The sequence below is a fragment of the Microtus oregoni genome, unplaced genomic scaffold (genome assembly GCF_018167655.1).
Source record: "Microtus oregoni isolate MIOR12 unplaced genomic scaffold, Mior012 000020F_ref0000438, whole genome shotgun sequence".
NCBI classification, from domain to species: domain Eukaryota; kingdom Metazoa; phylum Chordata; class Mammalia; order Rodentia; family Cricetidae; genus Microtus; species Microtus oregoni.
The window spans coordinates 32,931,782-32,954,340 of NW_024543079.1; the positions used below are offsets into that span (position 1 = coordinate 32,931,782).

The 22,559-nt window shown below is 38.7% G+C and overlaps 1 protein-coding gene across 1 annotated transcript in view; it reads left to right on the top strand.

The window, feature by feature from the left end:
- Tmx4 (thioredoxin related transmembrane protein 4) overlaps positions 1-17,162 on the top strand; it is a 39,299-nt gene extending 22,137 nt beyond the window's left edge. Inside the window, exons 5-8 of the mRNA XM_041670329.1 lie at positions 2,439-2,484; positions 8,334-8,435; positions 12,252-12,315; positions 13,352-17,162. Coding sequence (XP_041526263.1) covers positions 2,439-2,484; positions 8,334-8,435; positions 12,252-12,315; positions 13,352-13,701 — 562 coding nt within the window. The 3' untranslated portion in view covers positions 13,702-17,162. The remainder of the gene's footprint in view (positions 1-2,438; positions 2,485-8,333; positions 8,436-12,251; positions 12,316-13,351) is intronic.
- The last annotated feature ends 5,397 nt before the right edge of the window (positions 17,163-22,559 follow it).

A 22,559-nucleotide genomic window follows, 5' to 3' on the forward strand; every position in this document is an offset into this window, starting at 1 on the left:
TGGAAAATGAGTAGGTTTAAAGTTGGAATTGAAGATAGAATTGGTCAACATGAGAGGGAACATTTACAAGAAAAAGATCTCTGGGAGTCCTGTTGAATTTTTTGTGGACCTTGCTATTTCCCACATCAAGATTCTGCTATACAATTAACTCTCCCCTCTCAAAAAACAACCCCCCCCCAAATACCAACAACGACAAAAAAAGAAAAAGAGGCTATATATTTCAGAGGAAATAAGGGTGGCGTTGTGTAAGCAGAGTCTGTTCTTTTATTTTCCAGCCTCCCAGACCTGAATAATCACATCAAAACCATATTAATTACAACACTGGCCAGTGGCTTAGGCATATTCTTAATTAATTGTTATATCTTAAATTAACCCATTTCTATTAATCTGTGTAACACCACGAGGCTGTGACCTACCGATAAGGTTCAGGCATCTTTCTCCTTCAGTAGCTACATGGTGTCTCCTTGACTTGCCCACTCTATGTATCTAAGTTCGGATTTCCCGCCTGACTTTATTCTGCTAAGCCATTGAGCAAAGCAGCTTTATTCTTTAACCAATAAAAGTAAAAAATATATAGAGGAACATCCCACATCAGCATTGTATGGATTGTAGAAAAGGAAAGGAAAGGGGGAAGTGATACAAATAGATTTTAATTAAAATATTATAAAGAAGAAACTGCAAGATATCTTAGGGCTATTAAAACCAAGATCATGGTTTTCACTCAACATTCTTCTAGGATGGAGGGGAAGGGATTCCTGAGCCCCCACCCCTACTGAGCTATGATGCGCTGGACTCTTTTGCTGAAAGAGTCAGTTTTCCTTCCTTAAGGGTGTGACTCCTGGTGTGTCAAACATACTCCAGTGGATGGCCCCACACCCAGCAGTGTATGACTGGCACAAATTGTAGTAGATGGGTCATAAAAAAAAAGAAAAAACCTGAAGCAAGGGGCAGTAGGGAGGTGGGGATGTATCTAGTAAGAGTTGTGGGCGAATATGATCAAAATTTATTGTGTGAAATTCTCAAAGAATTAATAAAAATATTCAAAAGGAAGAAGAAAAAGATTTTTAGCCTTGCTAGAGGTCTAGACTTTGTAAAGCTATTCAGCTGAGTGCATGTGATAGTTCCCTGTGAAGAATTAATGAACACAATTGTAGAAGACTTTGACAGACTTTAAAACCTTAGAATTTTACTTAGGAAGTAAAATAGAAGTGTGTTTGTCATAAATCTAGGACTCACTCAAAGTTAACAAATTAAGTACTAAGCAAGTCATCAAAAGAAAAATTGAGGACCCATGAAATAACACAGGAGATAAAGATACATGGCCCCAAAGTTTGATGACCTGAGTTTGATCTCTGGGTCCCCCGTAGTGGAAGGGGAACATCAACTCCAGCAAGTTTGCCTATGACTACTACATGAAGCCCATCTGTGTATTTACACAATACACAATAAATGCATGTAATTAAAATTAAAAAAGGAAAATGAAAAATTAGTGCCAGTAAGGCAGAAGGAAAATCAAGGGTAAAACATTTTTTAGAAACCAAATAAAAGATGCCAAAGAAAGAAATAATAGTTATTTATGTCCCATGATGCCAGGAGGCAAAGAAAGATGATCTCTGACTGGGACATAGAATGCAGCAGGGTGACATTGTTATGACCTTTGCAAATGGTGGTTAGCCAGATCTAAATGGTTTCAAGACATACTACTGAAGAAATTATAAGAGAGGACTGCTCTTTACAGAATTTTTTTCTGAAGCTTGAGGGTCATGTGAGGATAGGGTTGCTCAGTTCAGAAGATGGACGTGACATCATGCTGAAGAGACCGATTGGGTAGAGGTAGAGTGATTGCTAATGCAGGAAGAAGGGATGGCAGAAAGAGTCATGCCATCAACAGGACACAGGATTAAGATCCAAGTCACAGATTGAAAAATTGGCCTGTGTTAGGTCAGGTAGAGTTCGCTGTTGATACGGATGGAATGGATCAGTCTCAAATTTGGTGGTAGGAAGATGAGAGTGATCACACAATGGCTTCTGATTTCACTGTGATGTGCAAGGAGTGCTTGTTAGCTGTCAGTGCTTGTTGAGAGAGGATGTGTGGGATTGGAAGGGAGGAAAAAGCAGATGAGCAATTTCGGCATTTCCATCTGGAAAGATATATTGGACAGTATTGAGTGTTCACTTTTCAAACTCACCAGGATATGTTGTCTTTTTACAGATATAATTTGTTCATGGTTGTGGATTTTTGTACTGTAAAGGGATAAGGGGCCAAGGATTTGGAATGTGTTTGCAGTTTACAGCAGAATAGTTCAGAAAATGACCATGAAATCTAACCTTTTTGAGAATTGAAATTTTGATGAGTACTGGCTCAGTGAAGGTATATTGCTTGGCCTGAACTTTGCTTGGTTTTGACTATCTGTGACCAGAGTTCTTCTCTTTCTTAGGATGTCTGGAATGGCTGGTCTTTTCAGCATCTCTGGCAAGATTTGGGTGAGTACTTTTAAACTATATTATATTTGAAGGTAGATTTGTAAAATAATGTAAAACATAGTTTTTAAATATAGGAAAGTGAAAATTTATAAGTACTTTTTATAATTCTATTTTTAAGCCATAATACTACTCTCATTTTTGGTTCATCATAATAAAATGTGTTTATAGGAAGGCATAATTTGAAGTGGTTACCATAGCAGCCATGTCAGAGTCATAATTTTATTAGATTGGTGATTAAGTCCTTATAAAAGGAAAAAAGATTATGAGATGTGGTTTTATGTTATCTCATTGTTCCCTTGGAAAATCTCTTTATAGATCAAAGATTGTCTAGGCAGGCATGAAAGTCATTCTGTGTGTCTGAAACAGCATAGTATGGTCTGAGAGAAGCTTGGTTTTGTAAACAAAGCTTTCTTTGAGCAGCCATGCTTATAGTGTCTGCTGTGTTTTGATTAGGTTGCACTGCAGTGACAGAGTTGTGTGGCTGTCACAGAAACTAGGGGTTGTGCCCACTCCCTGTTGTGTGTGTTTGTAGAGTGACACATAGTCACTTCAGCGTTAGAACACTTACTTAGACCAAATGTTTAATTATTTATTAGTTTTTAATATGTCTATTTCTGTCACTTCTCTGTAGGAGCTTAATACCATAGATTGATCTTGTATTGTGTTTGAATTGCTTGCTTCCTGGTTCTAAATAACACAATGCTTTAAACTTACTGTTTATTTTTGAACTAATGCTAATAATAGAAGAATTAAAATAAAATTCTGTAGCAGTTTGTGTGTGTGTGTGTGTGTGTGTGTGTGTGTGTGCTATTTGTGTATATGATCTCTTGTGATCTAGATTGGGACATCTCTCATCTTTTCTTACGTATTCAGAAATGTTCATAGTGAGTTATAGTGAGATGAAGTACAACCATAAGGCACAAGGTCCCTTTTTTTGAAGCCTAGAGGAGCCTGTTAGATTAAGTCTTGTAGATATTCAGAGACAGACTAAAAAAGGGGACAAGGAGCCTTGGCTACCACTGAAGAAGCCTTGCTGACTGCTCCCATGCAAGAAAGATATTAAGGGGATTCTGGAATGGTTGTGAAAGGGATCATGGGCTTGTTCCTGAACTCCTAAAGAGTATACCTCCTCTGATAAAGGTGAGCTCCAAACATGGTCTGTCCTTTAGAGCTACTGCAGCTTTGACTGAGACCGTGTAGTGCTGGCTGCAGCAGTTCAGATGTCTAGAGTTCATGGAGGACTTGATCTGACTACTTATAGAAAACCTTATTTCTTTTTTTTTTTTTTTTTTTGGTTTTTCGAGACAGGGTTTCTCTGTGGTTTTTGGAGCCTGTCCTGGAACTAGCTCTTGTAGACCAGGCTGGTCTCGAACTCACAGAGATCCGCCTGCCTCTGCCTCCCGAGTGCTGGGATTAAAGGCGTGCGCCACCACCGCCCGGCGAAAACCTTATTTCTTTAATGATCATTTCATTTAGTCCCTTCATGCAAATCTATATGTAGCAAAAAATGGCTCTAACTGAATCATCTGGCAAAGTACTTAATAGTATATAAAGTTTAGGATAATCAGCTGATATTTTAAAATACTTTCAGTAAAATAGAGTAGGATACTTTTATGTAATGAATGCAGATAACATTGAGCAAGTATCAGTATTTTGGCCTAAGGAAACATGATTAAGGAGACAGAAACATAAAAATGTAAAGTTAAATTTTATTTTTTATAATTGACTACATATATAACTTCATAATACCACAATTACAATCATTCATAAAGGTCTCTAAAGCCATTGTGAACTCAAAGTAAGCAGATGGAATTTTATATCTGTGATTGTAAAAATAATTTTAGTCCTTAGTAATAATTATTAGTCATTAGTCTTCAGTAATAATTAATTACCTAAGAAAACCATAGTGTTGTAGAATTTCTTTTCAAATAGATCCCTTGAAGGATAAGCTGATATAAGAAACTTGAAGTGAAACTTACTAAAATAAGATAATGCTTTCAACTACTAAACAGTATTGAACCAGAAAGCAATGATTCAGAGGCAAATAACTTTTTTGTACTTTAATAACTCACTTAGAAATTTAGTGTTTTAATTATTTGTTTTGGAGAAAAGGTGTATGACGCTGTGCAGAAGAGCTTAAAGCTCACATTATTCATCCACAGTTTGTTCATTCCAGCCTCATGAGTAAAGTAAAGCAGCAGGTATTCATAAAGCAAGTTCAAAAATACTTCCATGAGTCAGCCTAGAGACTGAGTGACCTTTAGTGTTCTCTGTCTTTTTGGCATATTTCAAGGCGTAAACCCAGTAATGACAATGAGTCATCAAGCAAAGCATAACCTGTTCCATACACATTTTTCACCTAAAACCAGAGCTGAATAATACCTTTTAAAACTTTAGAGTTGGGAGCCACCTTCCAAAACAACTTCAGGAAGAAAGGATTTACTTCAATTTACAGTTCCACTGCAGGGTAGGCTGGCATCTCAGACTCTAGCTGTGATTGTGGGGCTTTCCATTGTAGAGGGGAAGACAGAGACTGATATAACAAGCTAGGAGATGGTAGGAGCCACTGTGGGAGAGGAATAACTAACATTAAAGACCTTTAGAAAAAAGCCTTATGAAAACCTAATATGGATGCATTCTAAAATATATGCTTTTTTTAAAAAAAATAGGGAGTGGTTTTTTTTTTAAAACTTTATTTAACTTTATTTTATGCCAATGTCAGATTCTCTGGAACTGGAGTTACAGACAGAAGAGCTGCCATGTGGGTACTGGGAATTGAACCTGGGTCCCCTGGAGGAGCAGTCAGTGCTCTTAACCACTGAGCCATCTCACCAGCCCTAAAATATAGGCTTATACATATGAAAAAGGAGTTTAAATGGAGTTAGTTATCCTAGAAGAGGGATACAGTAATTCCCTAATAAATTTGTGAACAAAGAAAAACCCCAGTTACCTCCTTTTGAGTTGTTAGCCAGTGGGATCCCATAGACCTGCAACATATACGCTATTGCCATTGCTCTTGGTTACTCTTGAGAACTTGGTGATAGCATTCTACTGCTGAAGAAACCACAGACTTGAGTCACAAAGCATGGAGAATTCAAATGGCTACAAACCTAGAAGCCTCATCTGTCATAATGCTGAAAGGAAATATATACATGCCTCTGGAGGAGAAAATTCATCATCAGTCTTACCCAGCTGTATACTTTGTGAGGTACAATAGTGACTGTCCTGGTAATATATATCCTCTGGTGGAATAGTGGCACCAGTGTTAAGGGAGTAACCAACCACTTACTGATTTGATTTAAGGCCTACTCCTTGAGATGGACCCCATACTTAGAAGTGTTAATGGGGCCAGGAACCTGTGAATAGGCCAGTCATTGGCCCTAAGAGAAAACCTATTGCTTTTGTTCTACTAAATGGACACAGTATTAAAATGACTCCTAATGATTTATTGCTATACCCAATATTAGTACATCTCTCAGCACTTAAGAGATAAGCTCCTTGCAGTGGATGACAACACAAAGACCCACAACTGACAGTCAATGTGCAAAGAATAGAAGGTTACAGAGTACTCAGCCCTAAACGGGACATTTCTGACATATCCCTCTCTGGGATCATTGAGGATGAGGGGCCCAAAAGATTTGAGAGGTAACAGTGATATATGACTATAAGAAAACAATGTTTTCCAGACATAATGAGGAAATTACACATATAAACCGACAGTCCTGTGACTACATGCATAGGACTTGGGCAAGCTTCAGCCAGACAAAATTCCAGCATACAGGGTGACAGGCTACATATCAAGGCAAGTACCACACCCAAAATTATTTGGGTAACAAATTTTATCTTTTGTTTTTTTTTTTTTAAAGAAAAATTGGTAAAAGAAACCAGGTTGGGTAGGTGGATAGGCGAGGGGTAGCGTTAAAAGGGTTTTGGGGAGAGATGTTGAATATGCTCAAAATATATTGTATGAAATTTGCAAAGAATTATTAAAAATATTAGAGGAGGGAGTGTCAGAACTGAGGTCAGGCTCAAACTTTGAAGACCACCCTTTTGTAACCTACTTTCACCAACCGTGCTTCTTCCCTTGAAGTTCTACAGCCACTGAAAACAGTGCAGTCAAGTGTGTACCCTTCATGCATGCATGTGCCTGTGGGGGACATTTCTTATCCAAGCTATAACACTCTGCCTCTGGTGCCCATATGGCAAGAAGCGTACAACCCCTACTTTAATGTCTTCATAGTTATAGTTCAATGATGTTCAGAATTATGTAGTCTCTTCTAAGACTCAGGACAGCCTCTTCACCATGAGCTGTAAAGTAAAAGAACATTTTTAGCACATGGCAAGACATTCCGTAAGTGGTAAAATAGTGGCATAGCAAGGAAAGGTTTGATTGAAGTGAGACAAATTCAGCAGAACAACCAACACACCTTGCAACTCTAGTTCCTGCATCTGGAACTCATGCTGACATTATCTGGGCTCCAGTACTCTGAACTGAGAGCTCACATAATCTCTCTCTTGGGTTGTTCACTAGATGCCCACAATTTCCTAATTGTGAAAAAAATAAAACCCTATATTTCTTATATCGTCAGCAATCCAGGATCTCTCTGACCACTTAAATTTTACCTTCATGGCTTTGCATAATAGCCTGTTAGGGCTTCCTTTGCAGAGAGTTCGTACTATTTGGCCTGAGCAGCTTTCTGGGTCTTTGTGATCCTTTCATGCTTTGATATGCATGCCCATAAAACCAGTACTATGTGGATTCTGCTGCTAGGCTCCATCAGCGAGAGATGGAGCCTAAGTGGTGAGGCTTTGATTGTTGGATTGTTCTGGTCAGTAACAATTTTTGTTTGTTTACATGTTCCTCATTCAGAACATGTCAGGTTAAAACATTTAATTTCTTAGCATAAACTAAAAATCTAATAGGAATAACTTCGATTTTGGAAAATATGAAATTAAAGTAGAAACTTGACCTTATGTGTGTGTTGTGTGTGTGAGAGAAAGAGAGAGAGAGAGAGAGAGAGAGAGAGAGAGAGGAGAGAGAATGTGTTTTTGGGAAGATCATTCAGTAATTGTTTCTGTGGGCTCTAATGTCTAACTTGTAGCCTTTTAATCTTGTGCCTAGTAATTGATTGGATTGTAGTTTATAGTCTAAAACAATATGACTTACCATGAAGAAGTATAGGCCCAACAAGTCTACCTCTAAATAGGCTTTAATTTGAAATGAACATTTCATATCTGTAATTCACATATTGTTTAACATTAGGAAAAGTAAATATGGAGACATTTTAAATAGTTCATATTCTAAGGCATAACTTGGCTTTACATAAAAATTGATAATGGCCCAAGGGTTTCATATTTTAATAAGTCATGTTGGGATTAAATATGGAGGAATAGGTAATGATTTGGCAAAGATAATTAGAAAATTTTCTATAATGGGAGAAAGAATTGACAAGGCAATTTGATCAGACCTCTATCAAGATCTTGAGCTCTAAAGAATAATTCTTACTGAATATGTGAATATGATTTTGATAATTATTCTGTTTGTAATGCTACAAACATTGACTTCTTAATTAGTAATTTTTTTTTTCGAGACAGGGTTTCTCTGTGGTTTTGGAGCCTGTCCTGGAACTAGCTCTTGTTGACCAGGCTGGTCTCGAACTCACAGAGATCCGCCTGCCTCTGCCTCTCGAGTGCTGGGATTAAAGGTGTGCGCCACCACCGCCTGGCTTAATTAGTAATTATTAAATATAAACTTTGGGTACATATGTGGAGAGATATTTTGTAGACTGGAGTTACAGCTAGAAAATCCTGCACTTCAAGTAAGCGTTTTGTTTCCATTTTGATTACAGCACCTTCACAACTATTTCACAGTGACTCTTGGAATTCCTGCATGGTGTTCTTATGTCTTTTTCGTCATTGCTACTTTGGTGTTTGGCCTGTTCATGGGTCTGGTAAGATAATGTCAGTCTTTTATTCTTTTCCATTAAACAAAGGATATCATATAAATTAAAAGGTGACCATGAAAGGAAAAGCACATAAATAATCATTTTGTGTCATTTAAGCAGTGAATTTGCTTATTGGTTGCAATGGTAATGTGTAATATAGTGGGAGATGCATTATCACCCTCTGGTCTTTTCTCTAAAATATTCTGAAGATTAATGCTGTCGAGAATATGAACAGTGATCAATGAAAACTAAATACCATACTTGAATGGGCAGTCATTTTCCATCCAAGACAGCCAAGCTAGCTGTGATTTCACACAAAGATCCTTGCTTTGAGCATTGTGGTAAAGGCAAAGAATGGACCTAATGAGTTAAATAAAAGACAATTTTTCTTGTTTGTATCCTTCAGTTGAATATCTAATCCTGACCAGATTCTTACGTGTACCCTCTTGTTTCCTGGGGTTGTTTTTTGTTAGATATTATAAATAATATAAATAAGAAAAAAATTCAAAGTAAATCATTATGTCCTCTTTGGGCATGAAACTTTGTATCCATATATCTTCTTTTTAGGTATTAGTGAAAGCTGCAAAAATACATTGACTTAACTTAAATACAGAAGTTGCCATAAATACTTTGTGATTTTTTATGTAAATATTTTACATGTTGACTGCATATTACACTCTAATTAGGATAATACACCTTTTGGAAAGTTTTGTTGGTTATTGATTATATAGTTTCTAATTGTGAAACATCTAGATAAAAGTGTAGAGTTTTGATAAGTGTAGCTACATTTTTTAATGAAATTTGGCTTTCTAGGAAGGTCTTAAAAATCTAAAATGGCTGGTGATTGATCTCATAGTTAAGTCACAACTTTGTGCAGACAGTAACTCTAGAAAACTGAAGAGGCTTTATCTCTTTCATGGTTGTTCTTTATCCACACTGTAGCTCATTTTTTGAGTTTGGCTTCTGATGTTAACTTGAGAAGTGGGTTGGAACATGGCTACCTATATGAATCATTATTTAGGCCCCATCTATGTTTTGTTTTATTAATGCTCTTGCTAACGAACATGGCACACTTGCCCTGGTTTAACGGAATTTGACTCTACAGAAATAGAATGTTAGTTCTGTGCATCCCCTGCCTTTTCTTTAGTACTAGTTTTTCTTTCTTTTCTTTTTCTTTCTTTTGTTGTTCTTTTTTCTTTTTTAATCAGAGTGTTTGGAAACTACATGAGTATGGGTTCTTTCAGGGTAAACAGTATGAGAAAGATCCTAGGTGAATCAAAGGTGGAGACATTGGCAGTGTAGGTGGGTATGGCAAAACCAGTGAATACTGCTTAGCTGAGGTTTAGAATTTCATGCCTCTACATAGAGTTTGTTTGGAAAGTTAGATTAAAATAATATTTAGGAGGGTTATGAGATGCTTGTAGTAACTTAGAAACTGACAATGGCCCTTGAAACAGAAAGCAATCTTGAACCGAGAGCATCTATTAAGTATAGACTCTCCTCCTTGTTTCTGAGGAAGAAGACATAATGGATTGTGTACAACATAAACAGATCTTGATGATGGACTAGCACATGAACAACTTTGTGAGTGTTGGTGTGGGAACGTAGTTAAATGACCTGTCCAAGGCCACATAGCCAATGCTAGAAAAAGGCAAGACTGAGCTGTGATTCTCTTCTAGGCTGTGGTACCCAGTTAGCTTTCCATAGAGCCCAATACTGTTGTTGTACATGTCACTTGCTCTCTCTGGAAGTTGTTGGAAATTCCAGAAACATTGGATTATTAAAATGTTCTACCTCCTTGTGAAATTAAATAAAAATAAAGTCCCCAAAGTTAGTAAACACATGACATTCACTTTAAAAATTTGATTTGCAAACTTGGTCTTTCAGATGGAAATGTTTGTTTATTTATTTATTTATTTATTTATTTGTAAGCATTGATTTTAATTTCCACTTCCCCAGCACGGGTTTTTGACATAGTGATTCTCTTTTATTACATCTTTTTATTATTTTTCTATCGGACTCCTGTGTTTTACTATCCATTTGCCAGAATTCTATGTGTATCTTAGATGTTAATCCTTTTAATAGTAACATTGTAAGTAAATTTTCTTGCTTTTGTAAAGATTGCACTCAACACAAAGAACACAGTGACAAGTCTGTCCCTCACATCCATTCTCCCTCTGCCCCATTCAGTTTCTCTTCTTGGAGAAAAAATAAAAAGAGCCCATGCTCCAGCGTATGCTCCAAAAGTCCTCCGTGCATATAAGAGTAGTCTCCGTGTTCCTCTATAGTCCCTCTTTGTAAGTGTAAAAGACAGCACACTGGGTATTCGCTCTTCATTGTGCTTCCTGGACTTGAATATACCCAAAACGTAATTCCTTATCAGTTTATAGACAGCCATGTTTGTGTGTGCACATGTGTGCGAGCATTCATGTATGGGGTGCGTGTACACACTGCATAGACATGTAGAGAATTTATTGACCCTCAGGACCCAGGGTTCACAGGTGTGACTGGACTGGCTGGCCAGCAAGTCCCAGCCGTTTTAATCTTTACTGTCTAAACCAGTTAAACAGCTTGAGACTTACTTCTCAACCCACAAGTCTTTCCTTTCCTTCACCCCATTGTCTTCTCTTATGGGTGCCATTGCCTGCAATTCCTGGTCCTCTATATATCCATAAATATTAGTAACTCCACTTGGAGAAACTAGAGGAGCTGGACAGCCATTTCCCATCATCTGCTGTGCCTAGGACCTTAGATCCTCCTCTGTCAAATGGAAGTCTGAACCCTACATTGAATGTAATCTCTATCTCTAAAGTATCAGAGTGCTTTATTTATGGCTCATATGAAACACTTCATCCATATTTCTTTATAGTTAAACTGCTGCCCTCTTCAATATTTCTACCTTAGCTGTTAACATGGATCTTGAACCTAAGTTAAAGAAATGAATATATGCATAGTTATAGTCCTAAATACAAAGTAGGATGCATTTGTTTTTTAATGCAGTCCAAAGGAGTATGACTTCAACAGTTAAAATTTCAAAGCACCTATAAAATACTAGTATAATAAAGTGCTATTCCTGTTTTTGAAATCTGGTCGCTTATTCAAAAAGAAGCCTTCCTCTGTAGGTTGACTAACAAAAAGAGGAAATATGCATGCAAACTATGCATGTGTGCCATGCCTCTAATAGCAGTGCCTATATTCCTGTAGCCAGGAGGCTGGGAGAGAATTGCAAAGTCCAAGGCCAGTCAGGTAGAATGCCTAATGGACATCTACAAGAAGAACAAGAGTTGGGTGGTATTTACATGGGCGGCTTCTTCCAGGTGTGATCTTTCTTCTGTTTGGTAACACAGAGCAGTGAAATGTTGCAGTTGGAGAGTCTGGTTCCATGTAACTCTACACTTCTGGCATAAGCCAGCAGTTTCGTTAATATGACCCATGCTTGTCTCTGGGTATGGAATGAGGACAGAGGTGATCATTCCCTTAAGAAATTTGTAGTTTTTCAAGGAAAGAAAAGACTTGTTTAATATAGTATAAAATTACACATACAGTAAAGATAAGAGGTGAAGCCAGCCAGTCTCTGCTTAAAATAGAATTTAATTCTCAATTGCAGAATTTTCTTTTATATGGGCAGTTTTTTTTTTTAAATACTCAAGACTATTCCATATCCTTGGAGTACCCTTTAGCTCATCTGTATCTTTCTGAAGGCTGTGACTAGCTGCTAAGTATCTGTCTAAGGACGTCTGTGTATGGGACACAAATCTGATGTTGAGTCTGGATGGCAGTTTGTCTTCTTTACTCAGAGTGGAGTCATTTTGTTCTCTCCAGGTCCTGGTGGTAATCTCAGAATGCTTCTATGTGCCACTTCCAAGAGTTTCATCTGAACGCTCTGGTGAGTCGGAGAAGTTCACATGGGTGGAGTTTTTAGAGTTTTGTGGTATTTTGTCTGTGGCTCTGCATTTGATTCTAGCATTTAATCAATGAGCATTCAATTACCTCTATTGAGTTCCTTAAAAATGTTTTCGCCATATAAATTTGAATAAAATTTACTTTTTAAAAAAAAATTAGAAAATACTCCCTATTGAAGATTGCATTTTCCTCTCGTGCTTACTCCCCTCATTTTTCAGTGGACAACTTTTATTCTTGAATTGGAGTGAAGGTTTCTATGAGGAACTCACATTTATTGAGTCTCTAAGATAGCTTGTCACTATCTCAAGTTCTTTAAAAGCAGTTTGCTCAAATCTGCATGTATTCACTTTACTTCTGAGCCTAATTGACTCTGAAGTTTATGGCCTTTATTCATAGTGTTGCATTTTCTCAGGAGCTTAAATAAGGCCATGTCTTTAGTCCTTGAAAATGTTAAGACTTCATAGATGGCTAAGTAACATGTCTGACCTTCAGCATTGTGGAGTGTGAAAGGGAGCCAGTGTATAAACTGCTGTGGGGTTCTCTGGGTGCAAGTCCAGCCCAAATGATGTTATAGTGCTAAAGTTCATTCAGTAGCTATCACTATTCCTAACTCCTATTTTATCAGTTTAACTTTGTGGTAAGAGGAGGCCTTTTCTTCCTGACTTTGGCCTCAAACTCTTAGGGAACAGGACTCTGCTTGGTTCAGCTTGTCTGAAATAGTTGCTGTGACCAATGATTCGCTGAGATTTTTACACGGAATGTAATACATAGCACAAACAAAACTTTGCACTCTATTCCCATCTACTCTGCCATCAAGTCAGTGATGCTCCCGTAGGGAGATAGTAAATCTCTAGATGGGGCTAAGCTACAACCAGAAAACCTGATCACATGATGTCAACACTTCGGAGGAGAAACCTCCTCAATTTATCCACCTCATGGTTAAACTGTGTATTAATTACTTAATTGCCATGATTTATCCAGAGTGAATTTTTCCCCCTCTGTTTCTCTTCTGTCCATAGAGCAGGATCAGAGGCCGGAGGATGTTCATGGAGCTGAGCAGCTGCAGGATGCAGAAGAAGAAAAGGATGACTCAAATGAAGAAGAAAATAAAGACAGTCTTGTGGATGATGAGGAAGAGAAAGAGGACCTTGTAGATGAGGATGAAGTAGAGGAATATGAGGAAGAGGACAACCTGGCAGGCATCATGGATGAGGAAAAAAGTGATGCCAATGACCAAGAAGTACTACAGGAAGGCAGTGTGTCCCAGAAGGAACGTGAACCTGATGAAGCTCATTCAGTGGATACACAGGAGGTGGTGGAAGACTCACTGAGGCAGCGCAAGAATCAGCATGCAAACAAGGGACCATAGATTTCATGATGCCATTTCTAAAAATATAGGCAAGAAAAATAAGTCCACTTCCCTCTGGTCTGCAGTTTAAGCCAAATCCTTAGTTTGTATTTAGTTTTTAATTTTTTTTTCGTGAATGAACAGTGTTTACTCTTAAAAGATGATCTCTGGTCCTGTGGTCACATGGTAGTAAGCCTCTGTGTCCTAAAGAGAGTCAGGGACAGCACTCAGCCACCATGATGTAAGGATCTTTGCAGGGATTTAGGTGAAGAACAAGTTGATATACTTGGGGGCCAAAAAATCAACCAGAGGACTCCTCTCCAGTTCTCTATAGCACTTTTAGAAACAAGGCTGCTGGCCTAAATAAAATGAGAGCAAAACCACATTGGTCCTGAACACCCTGGAAGTACAGGAAGAATCTCAATGGTTAAGCATTGTTTTTGTCATGTAAGAAACATTAGGTACTATGGCCTACAAACACTCTCTTGGGGCCAGAAATTCTAGAGACCTGGGTATAGATACAACTTGAGAAAGATGCTGGTGAATCATCTGAGCTCTCTTGGTCTCTGTTTTATTTTCTCCATTTAATTCCTGTGGCTTCTTCACTGTGGGACTGAAGATTACCACATGTTTCATAACCGCTCTGTAGTGAAAGCAGCAGATAGCAGGATCCATTACTCTCATTTGACTTAAAGCTGTAGGTAATCAGTAACCACTGCTGATGAGGCTTGGACTGCCAAGTATCTCAAAAGCATGCAGTCTTTGGAAATTCAAAAGGTAGTAGGGGTTTTATAGGGCCGGTACAGACAAACAGCTGGTTTTGGTCAGCCTGTAATACTTCCAAGGATAACTTCTTCAAGAGTTCCTTTAGCCACATTCTTTGTTTTTCTGAACCCCAAAGTGTGCCGGCTTCAGGTCTGTGTAAACAACACAGTTTCCACCTCAAGGGGTTCCTGCCTCAAGAACCACTTTAATAATAACTGAGAAACATGTCTACTTTTCTTTCAGTGATGTGCTTTTGGTAAAAAAAATTTACGAAAGTCAATTTCAAGAGATGAAAGATTTGATTTTGTTTTTGTCTTCCTTAATCCTCTAGAGAATTGTATCATTATCTCTATCTACTCAATCTGGTATCAGTATCAAGCAATCCCAGCATCTTAAAAAAAAAAAATCTCTCCAACTCCTCTCTTACCCTTTCAGGCGTTATAATAAATTCATAAAATCAACTAGGTATATGAAATATGCCTAAAGTCAATCTTCTATGTAACCCTTGGATTGCGTCAGAATAATGAGTCTGTCTTGTTTTAAAAAGGTTATGCAGTTTTCTCTGTATTAGCTGCCAACAGGAGGTTCACTGGTGATGGGATTCAGAATCTGCTCCCCTGTACTGCATGATGCTGCTGCAAACCTTGCACAAAGGAAGATTTTCTTGTGACAATCCATTCTTTATAAATGTTTTTATTTCATCTTTGTAATGTAGTTAACTGTTAACTCAAGGCTGAGGCCATCATAGAACAAAGGAAAAGGTGACCTTCCTGCCCTTCCATGTTCCTGTCCTCAGACACATCTTTACTCAAAAGACCCATGGTTCTGTGGTGGCCTTTGTCTTCCTGCTAGAGCTAAGATGTTCCTTCTCTCCTGCCAGTGGATTTCTTCTCTTGTTATAGTAACCGAGGTCAGGCTAGTGGGAAAGGAAAGACTCCGTGTCTCTGTTCTGAGTAGTACCCCTCCTGCAAACTGAAGTACTAGATTTTAATGGGATGTTTAACTAGAGGGAAGGCTTGAAAATTAGTCTGCCTTGGCTTTTAGAAATGTTTCAAAGCCAGTTTCCAATTAGATCAAACAGTACTTAATAATAAGTGAGATTATACATTTCCTTTCTTAAAAATACTTAAAATAAGTAGGAAGGTAGGAGAAAAAAAGTCATAAAGAAGAAGGTCCAGTCCAGTAAAATTATATTTATCTGTAGGAATTATTTTTCCTAGCCTTTCCTTTTGTTAACATCCTGGCAAAAAATTGGGTTTCTAGTAAATAGTCCAGTAAGTACTTACTAATTTAATTTCTTTCCATTTGAAGCCTTTAGGTTTATTTTCAATACTTATTTGATATAAAATTAAAGGAGAAAAGTCAACTTAAAATTAGATTATCATTTAATATGCTTTATTTTTGTGTACATAATAAATTTAATCCAGAAGTTAAGTGCATGGAAAAATGATTATATATATATATATATATATATATATATATATATATATATAAACTATGCTTCTCCTCCACTGCCATATCTGCTATTTAACTATAGAATACTATTTTCTGTATGTTAAAATTGGGTAAATGAGTTAGTAACTGTGGAATAAGGGTGTGCAGTGCTTTATGTACAGATAGTTAGGATAAGGTGCCTTGTTCTTTATTGGAATGTCTGAAAACTCTAGTTACCTCTCTCTTTTTAAATTTCTTTTACTGTTCATTTCTTTATCTGTGCTGAACCATGCCAGCTTGCTTAGAATCTCATGGAAGCAGTGCACAGGAAGTTTCACTTTTTTGTTGTTTTTATTGTTTTGTTTTGAAGGATAATCATGGAACAGATAAGGGGTGGCTCATTCACTTTACAGCCATTGAACTGCGTGGTAGTCACTACAGTCTCATCTTGTAGTAGAATCTGTACCTGTTATCTAATAACTAGTGCAATAGAAGGGAAAGAAGCTTGAGACAGATCAGCTTTGACATTTGAGAAAGCCACACGTTTACTTTTTAGGTGCAAACCCGTGACTTATAATTAAGACATCGTCACATGGTTTGAGTGTGTGTAAGCTTAAATAAGTATATCTTGTAACATCTTTTGGGGAGGTAATTAAAATGCTAGTTAAAGGCATATCTACTGTGTGACATTTTGCAAGATGGGAAACAATAGAGTCTAAAGGAAAATTTTAAAGGATTAAAAAGGGTGAATGTTATTTCAGCATAAAATCCTAAGCCTCAAGTGAGAGAAAGAAGGGGAGATGAGTACTTTTGCTGGTGTTTGCAGGTTTTCTGTGTTCTTCCTTTTAGTGTCCTGCTGTGATTTCTGCCAGTATTGTATTTGTGCAATTGACTAGCTGTCAGATCTGTCAACTGTTTGGAAAGTATTTGTGTAAATATTTGTGCCAACAGAGACTTTCGCAGTATTGTGTCTCATTACCTCATTCTTGGATTTGATCCTCTTGAGATTGTAGCTTGTCTGATAGAAGCCAAGGTTGAGTCTGATGAAACCTGCTGGATTAGTTCTTTGAGCAGCTACTCAAAGCGGGAGGTTCAACTTAGAAAATCCTTGGTCACCTTCAGCCTAGCACGTGGACCTTACAGACATATTCTCTAGAGTTGTGTGTAGACTGTGATTCTGTTTACATGTGGCTATGACTTGTTTCTAATGTGGTTGAATTTTGTTTATAGACAGCTTTGTATAAATGCAGTTTTTATATTAAAACTGTTCATTTGTGTGTACATTATAAAATGTCTATGTTTATTCTTTGTATTAATTTTGATTATTTATCCCACTGTATTTATTTTACTTTATCTATGTATTCTGTGCTCTCTCAAATAGATGTGTAGCAACTGAAATAAGGAATCAGTGTATTGTTTCAAGTACTGCATTGCCTACATTACAAAGTCTCTGATCAGGGGATTGTACATAACCTTGAGCCTACATACTGCCATTTTATTGTGTCAAAATTTAATTAATGGTAGTGATGACCAATGAAACAGAATGGTGTATTGATTTTTCATATAAATATTTTCACACAAAAGTATTTGTGGTGGCAGTTGAAAATATTACTTTGTTAAGAAAATAATTTTCTTCTGTGTTTATTCTCTGACTTCATTTTCCACCTCTTTTACCTGAATTTGATGAAATCTCTGCCATGTGCTCAAGGTTAATGCCAAAGATATGAGGGCTTCTCAACACATCACAGTCTTTGTAATGTCTGGAAAGTCTCAGGGTACTTGCTATGGCCAGGGCTGGCATTTAGTAAGTGACTGCTGTTTTTCCAAGATGCTGGCCTTCCTGGTCTCCTAGGATGTATAGAAGACTCTTCTTTCAACTTACCTGTTCCCAGCACTGCAGCAATCAGAAGTACAGAGGCGGAAAGGTGAGTGGCTTCTTTGAACGTCTCACACACTGATGATGGATGGAGATTTGATTTGTCCCTTTTGGAAGACAGCAGGGAGCTGTTCCTGCGGATGATGGGCGTGGGGGGCAGTTACTTAAGTTTATATTTTCTCAGTCTCTATCAAAGTAAAGTTCAGAAATCTGTCCCTGTGTGGATGAACCTTAGTGAAAGTTCTTCACTAGTTTACTCCTCAGGTAGGATTTGGCCCTGCTTCTCTTTTGCCATGACTAAGTGATGGCTAAGCAGTTTCTTGCTCATCTTTCCAAAAATATTTTCTCCCATTTCAGTGACTTTGATGTCGGTGTCCAGCCTCGATGGGTTTGTCCATTCCAGAGTAGGGGTGTGTGGACTAGAGATGTTAGGCAGAATAGACAGAGATACAAAAGAGATACAGAGACATAGAGTACTGGGAAGTTAACTCAGTGACTCCTGAAGGTTGAATACTTTTGCTTTATTTTCCATATGCTTATATACCCCAATGCAAAAAGGAGGGAAGAAGGCAAAAGACTGCTTTAACATGATACGAAGGACAAACAGAGCAGTTACTGCTTCAATACTTGAGACATAAAGCAAATATATCCAGAGTTAAGTATTCTGATATTTTAGGCAGGACATGCAGTGACAACATCTTAGACCAAGAATCCTGTAGGCAGCCACTCCCTGGGTCAAGCCTCTTGTCTTGAAAATGAAGGAGCAGAACTAGACTTGAATTCTCTGACCTTTGGTCAAGGTGGAGCAGATCCACCACTACAGGCCATCTTCATATCCAAAACACCAAGTAACCACACCGTAGCTCAGGATACCTTGTTTGTAGCCTCTCCTGAAGCCAGACTTGTTGTCAATAACTTTGAAAGAGCAAGAGTAGGTTTAAGTTCTCTGACCTTCACAAGGTGGAGCAGACCCACTGCGGGGCTCCCACACTTTGATACTTGGGAATTTATAGATTCCATGTGTACAGTAAGTGGGATTCTGCTTAATCTTGTGAATTGAAAAGTCTTTTACCATCAGAAAGTAGAGTGTTTTTGATACAAATAATTTGGGAAGAGTTTAATAGAAATAATTTTTAGATGTGAGTCTCTATGGTAATGTGTAGTAAGCAATGTGGTAGAACAGGAAATTGGAAGATACTACAAAGACTAGAACTTTTGGCTACAGTATGACTACTATGACTGCTAATTTTAAGGGCTGAGTTGAGCTTAGAAAAACAAGTAAAGGAACTCTTAGGTCTGTCATGGTGGTGGTGGTGAGGAGCCCACTTCCTCTGGAAGCTACTGACTACATGGTTTATTGGTTCTTGGCTGTCACAGGTGGGAATGAACGGAAGTAACTGAAAGTTCTCATCTCCATCCTTGATAAAATAAAACTCATCAGTACATGAAGGCCAAGAAATCTTCTCTCTTGGACAGGCCTCTGTGCAGACAAAAGAGTCCCCTAAAATCATAGACATGAACCTGGCTTTAAATAAGTCGGTGTTTGATTTCACATTAGCTTCTTACACATAAAAACCGAAAAAACCAAGCCAAACATTTCTCATATTAAGTGTTGTAATCTGCTGGCCTGGTCTGTCACCTGGGTACCTATCCCTTTAAGAGACAGCCCTGCCCACTCCAACATTCCCTCCCCCTCCACTTGAATCCTTGGATCTCCAGCCTCCTCTCCAACCTGCTCTTTCTGTGTTCCTCTTCTGAAGAGGTAACTACTGCCTCTCCCCCACTTTCATCTATCCCCCAACGACCCTTCTTCTGGAGAGGCAGCTTCTGCCTCTCTCTTCTCTTCCTTCCCCTTCTCCCCTTTCCCATCCATAACCCACTAAGTAAACTCTATACTCAATCTCTCTCTGCATGGCATGTCTGTCTCCCACCGAGGCCTCAGGTGGCCTGCCACTGCCTTTTGTATGACCACCGCCCTTTATGTTTATAAATAATAACACGAAGGCTAATGGGGCAGGAGGAGGGTGTACTGGCAGAAACAATTTAAGAAAATTGCTCTTGAAAATATCTTCAACATGGCTTAAAAAATCATTGAACTCAGTCTGAATTACAGTCAGATAAGGAAGCTGTTCAAGAGACAACGAGTCTGAAGTCCAGGATCTGAAGCCAGGAGAGTAGGAGGGACATTGCAGGGTGGGGTTTGAAGAAGATGGGGGGAGATGTAGGCAGAGGAGATATACTGTGGACACAGATTGCTAGTCAGGCAGGTTTTGGCAGGCACACACTTGTACATGTGACCTCACACTTGGCATGGGCACATGTGTAGTCCAGCACATAGATTGTGGGTGGTCTCACAGCCTCCCCAGACTAGCTGGAAAAGGCAAGTGGTGAGGGCACTCGACCCTGCTCTCAAGGGCATATTTCTACAAAACACAGAGTGGCCTTCTGCCAGGAATATAACATGACATCTTTGCTGCATGTTGTTGAATGCCCAATGTCAAATATCATTTGCTTATAGTACCCTGAATGTCTGGGGTCAGCCATGTTTTAACTGACTCAAACCAGATACCCACATTAACACCATATTATCCAAATCCTAATTACTCCAGACTGCCTTCTCTTCCCTACAGTAGGCTTAGATCACCTCAATCCTTGAGATAATAAAATTCTTAAAACATTTTAAAAAGTTTAAAAGCAAAAGGAATTGTTATAAAACAATATAATACTATATTTAAGGTTCACCTCTGTCAAAATGATTGAGGTTCAGTATGGCATTATACTAATGCATCACACACAATACATTCTACACTTGTGGGGCAATACAGAGGGTTTCAACTTAGATGTTCCTTTAACCGTTTTTTCTCCGGAATATTTTGCAATAACATTTGGGGTTATGTAACCTAGTCCTATGTTAGTAATGAGTGAATATTAACAATCTACCCCTTAGGACTTCCAAGTGCTGATTTTGAAACAGTGGAAAGCAACGTTATTCCACACCAGCCACTGAGCAGCCTCTTGCTCCTGGCTCCTGGTACCACCCCATTCCAGAGATGCAAACCTTCAGCAAATGACCCACATTCCATGGGTCTCGCTTCACTATGGGGATAACAGGTGAGAACTTTAAGCAGTGAATACAATTCAAGGAGCTGTCTAAATGTAGCATGCATGTAATGGATGTTTTATGGCAAGGGTTTCTAAGGTATCACTTCAAGATCTAGGAGTGATCCTGGGGATGGATCAGGGCATATTGAGAAACAGCAATGTTTTTAGAGCTGTCTTTGTGAAGTCAGGTTGGCAAAAGGTGGAAGGGCTTGTGAAATCCCAACCTGTCTCAGAAACACCTCACTTTAGACAGGAGGATAAGCATTAGCAGACACAGAGATAGAACTAAACCTTTGTCTACCTTCTGAAATCTGAAATGATGCTAGAAGCAGGTATAAATGCTGGAGGAAGTTTCCTAGCCACACTTGGACTCCTAGGTTGAATGTTGGTTCTTTCTAAAATTCTGTTGAGAGATAGTCTGCCATGGTTTATTAAAATCCTGAAGACCCTTTAATAATCCCCCTTACTGAGGGGATTACTGCTTTCAAAGCATTGGAGTCTAGCAATCATTTATGTCTTTTTTAGTTCCCAAAGCTACCACTTCCATAAAGCAGTGTGCGCCCTCCTTCATCTCTGATCCTGTCCCTGGGAACTCTCTTCAGATGCCTTTTCCCATATCACTTTTACTTCTACTCACCTTTTCTCCTTTTGGAAAGACTTTATTCCTGCCTCTAGGGTTTTCAGTGTGCAACTGAGCCTTGGAGCTTTAGGCAAGTGGAAAATTGCAACCAGTACAACCAGAGTTCTTAATCAGGAGAGGAGGTAGATGGGAGGCTGTGCATGTCACCATGGATGGAAATTGTGCAGGCGCATGGCTACATTTTCCATTTTCTGCCTGCCAACTTCTCAATCCAGGTACTGGACTCGGCCACCATCATCAAAACTCATCATTCTCTTCACAGACAATGGAGGGAGAGAATGGGAAAGCTCCCAGAAGGCCAAGCTCTCCTGCCCCTTTCTGCTTCCCCACAATACACACTCCTCCAGCCTCAAGAGTCTCTTCCCCAGAAGAAGCAGTTCAGTACTCACTAGGTACTTTCATACTCCCAAGTTTAGCCAGGCAGCTGGTGTTTCCCATATGAACCCACCTGTGCTGAGTTCTAGGTCTGAGAGACTAAAACCAAAACTGTTGGATACTCTGCCGTGTGTGTGTGCATGTGCTCACGAATGTACATCCCTGTACAGCATCTTTCTCTGATGCCCCGCACCGTATTTTTTGAGACAATCTCACTGAACTTAGAGTTCACCAGTGTCTCTATACTAGCTGGCCAGTGAGTCTCGTCTTCCTGTCTTCACCTCCCCACTGCTGGAATTCCAGGCACCTGCCACCTCCTGATCTTTTTCTCATCAGATCATCATGCTTATGTGGCAAAGACTTTATTCACAGAACCATTTCCTTGGCTCTCGATCTGGATTCTTTTAAAATTTTATTTAATTATTTATATTTCTTTATTTATGTGCTCTTGGATAGGTATGCCAACTGGTTTATGTGTGGAGGCCAAGGGACAACTTGCAGGTGTCAGTTGCCTTTTTACCATGCAGATTCCAGGGATTGAATTCAGTTGAGCAGCTTTGGTGGCAAGCCAGCTTAATCACACATAGGTACCTTTAGTGAGGGAAATATTCATTAGGGATCCATGCAATCAGTGTAGGAGATTTCTTTGGAACTTGCTGCCATCCCGTAAGAGTGTTACTGAAAGGA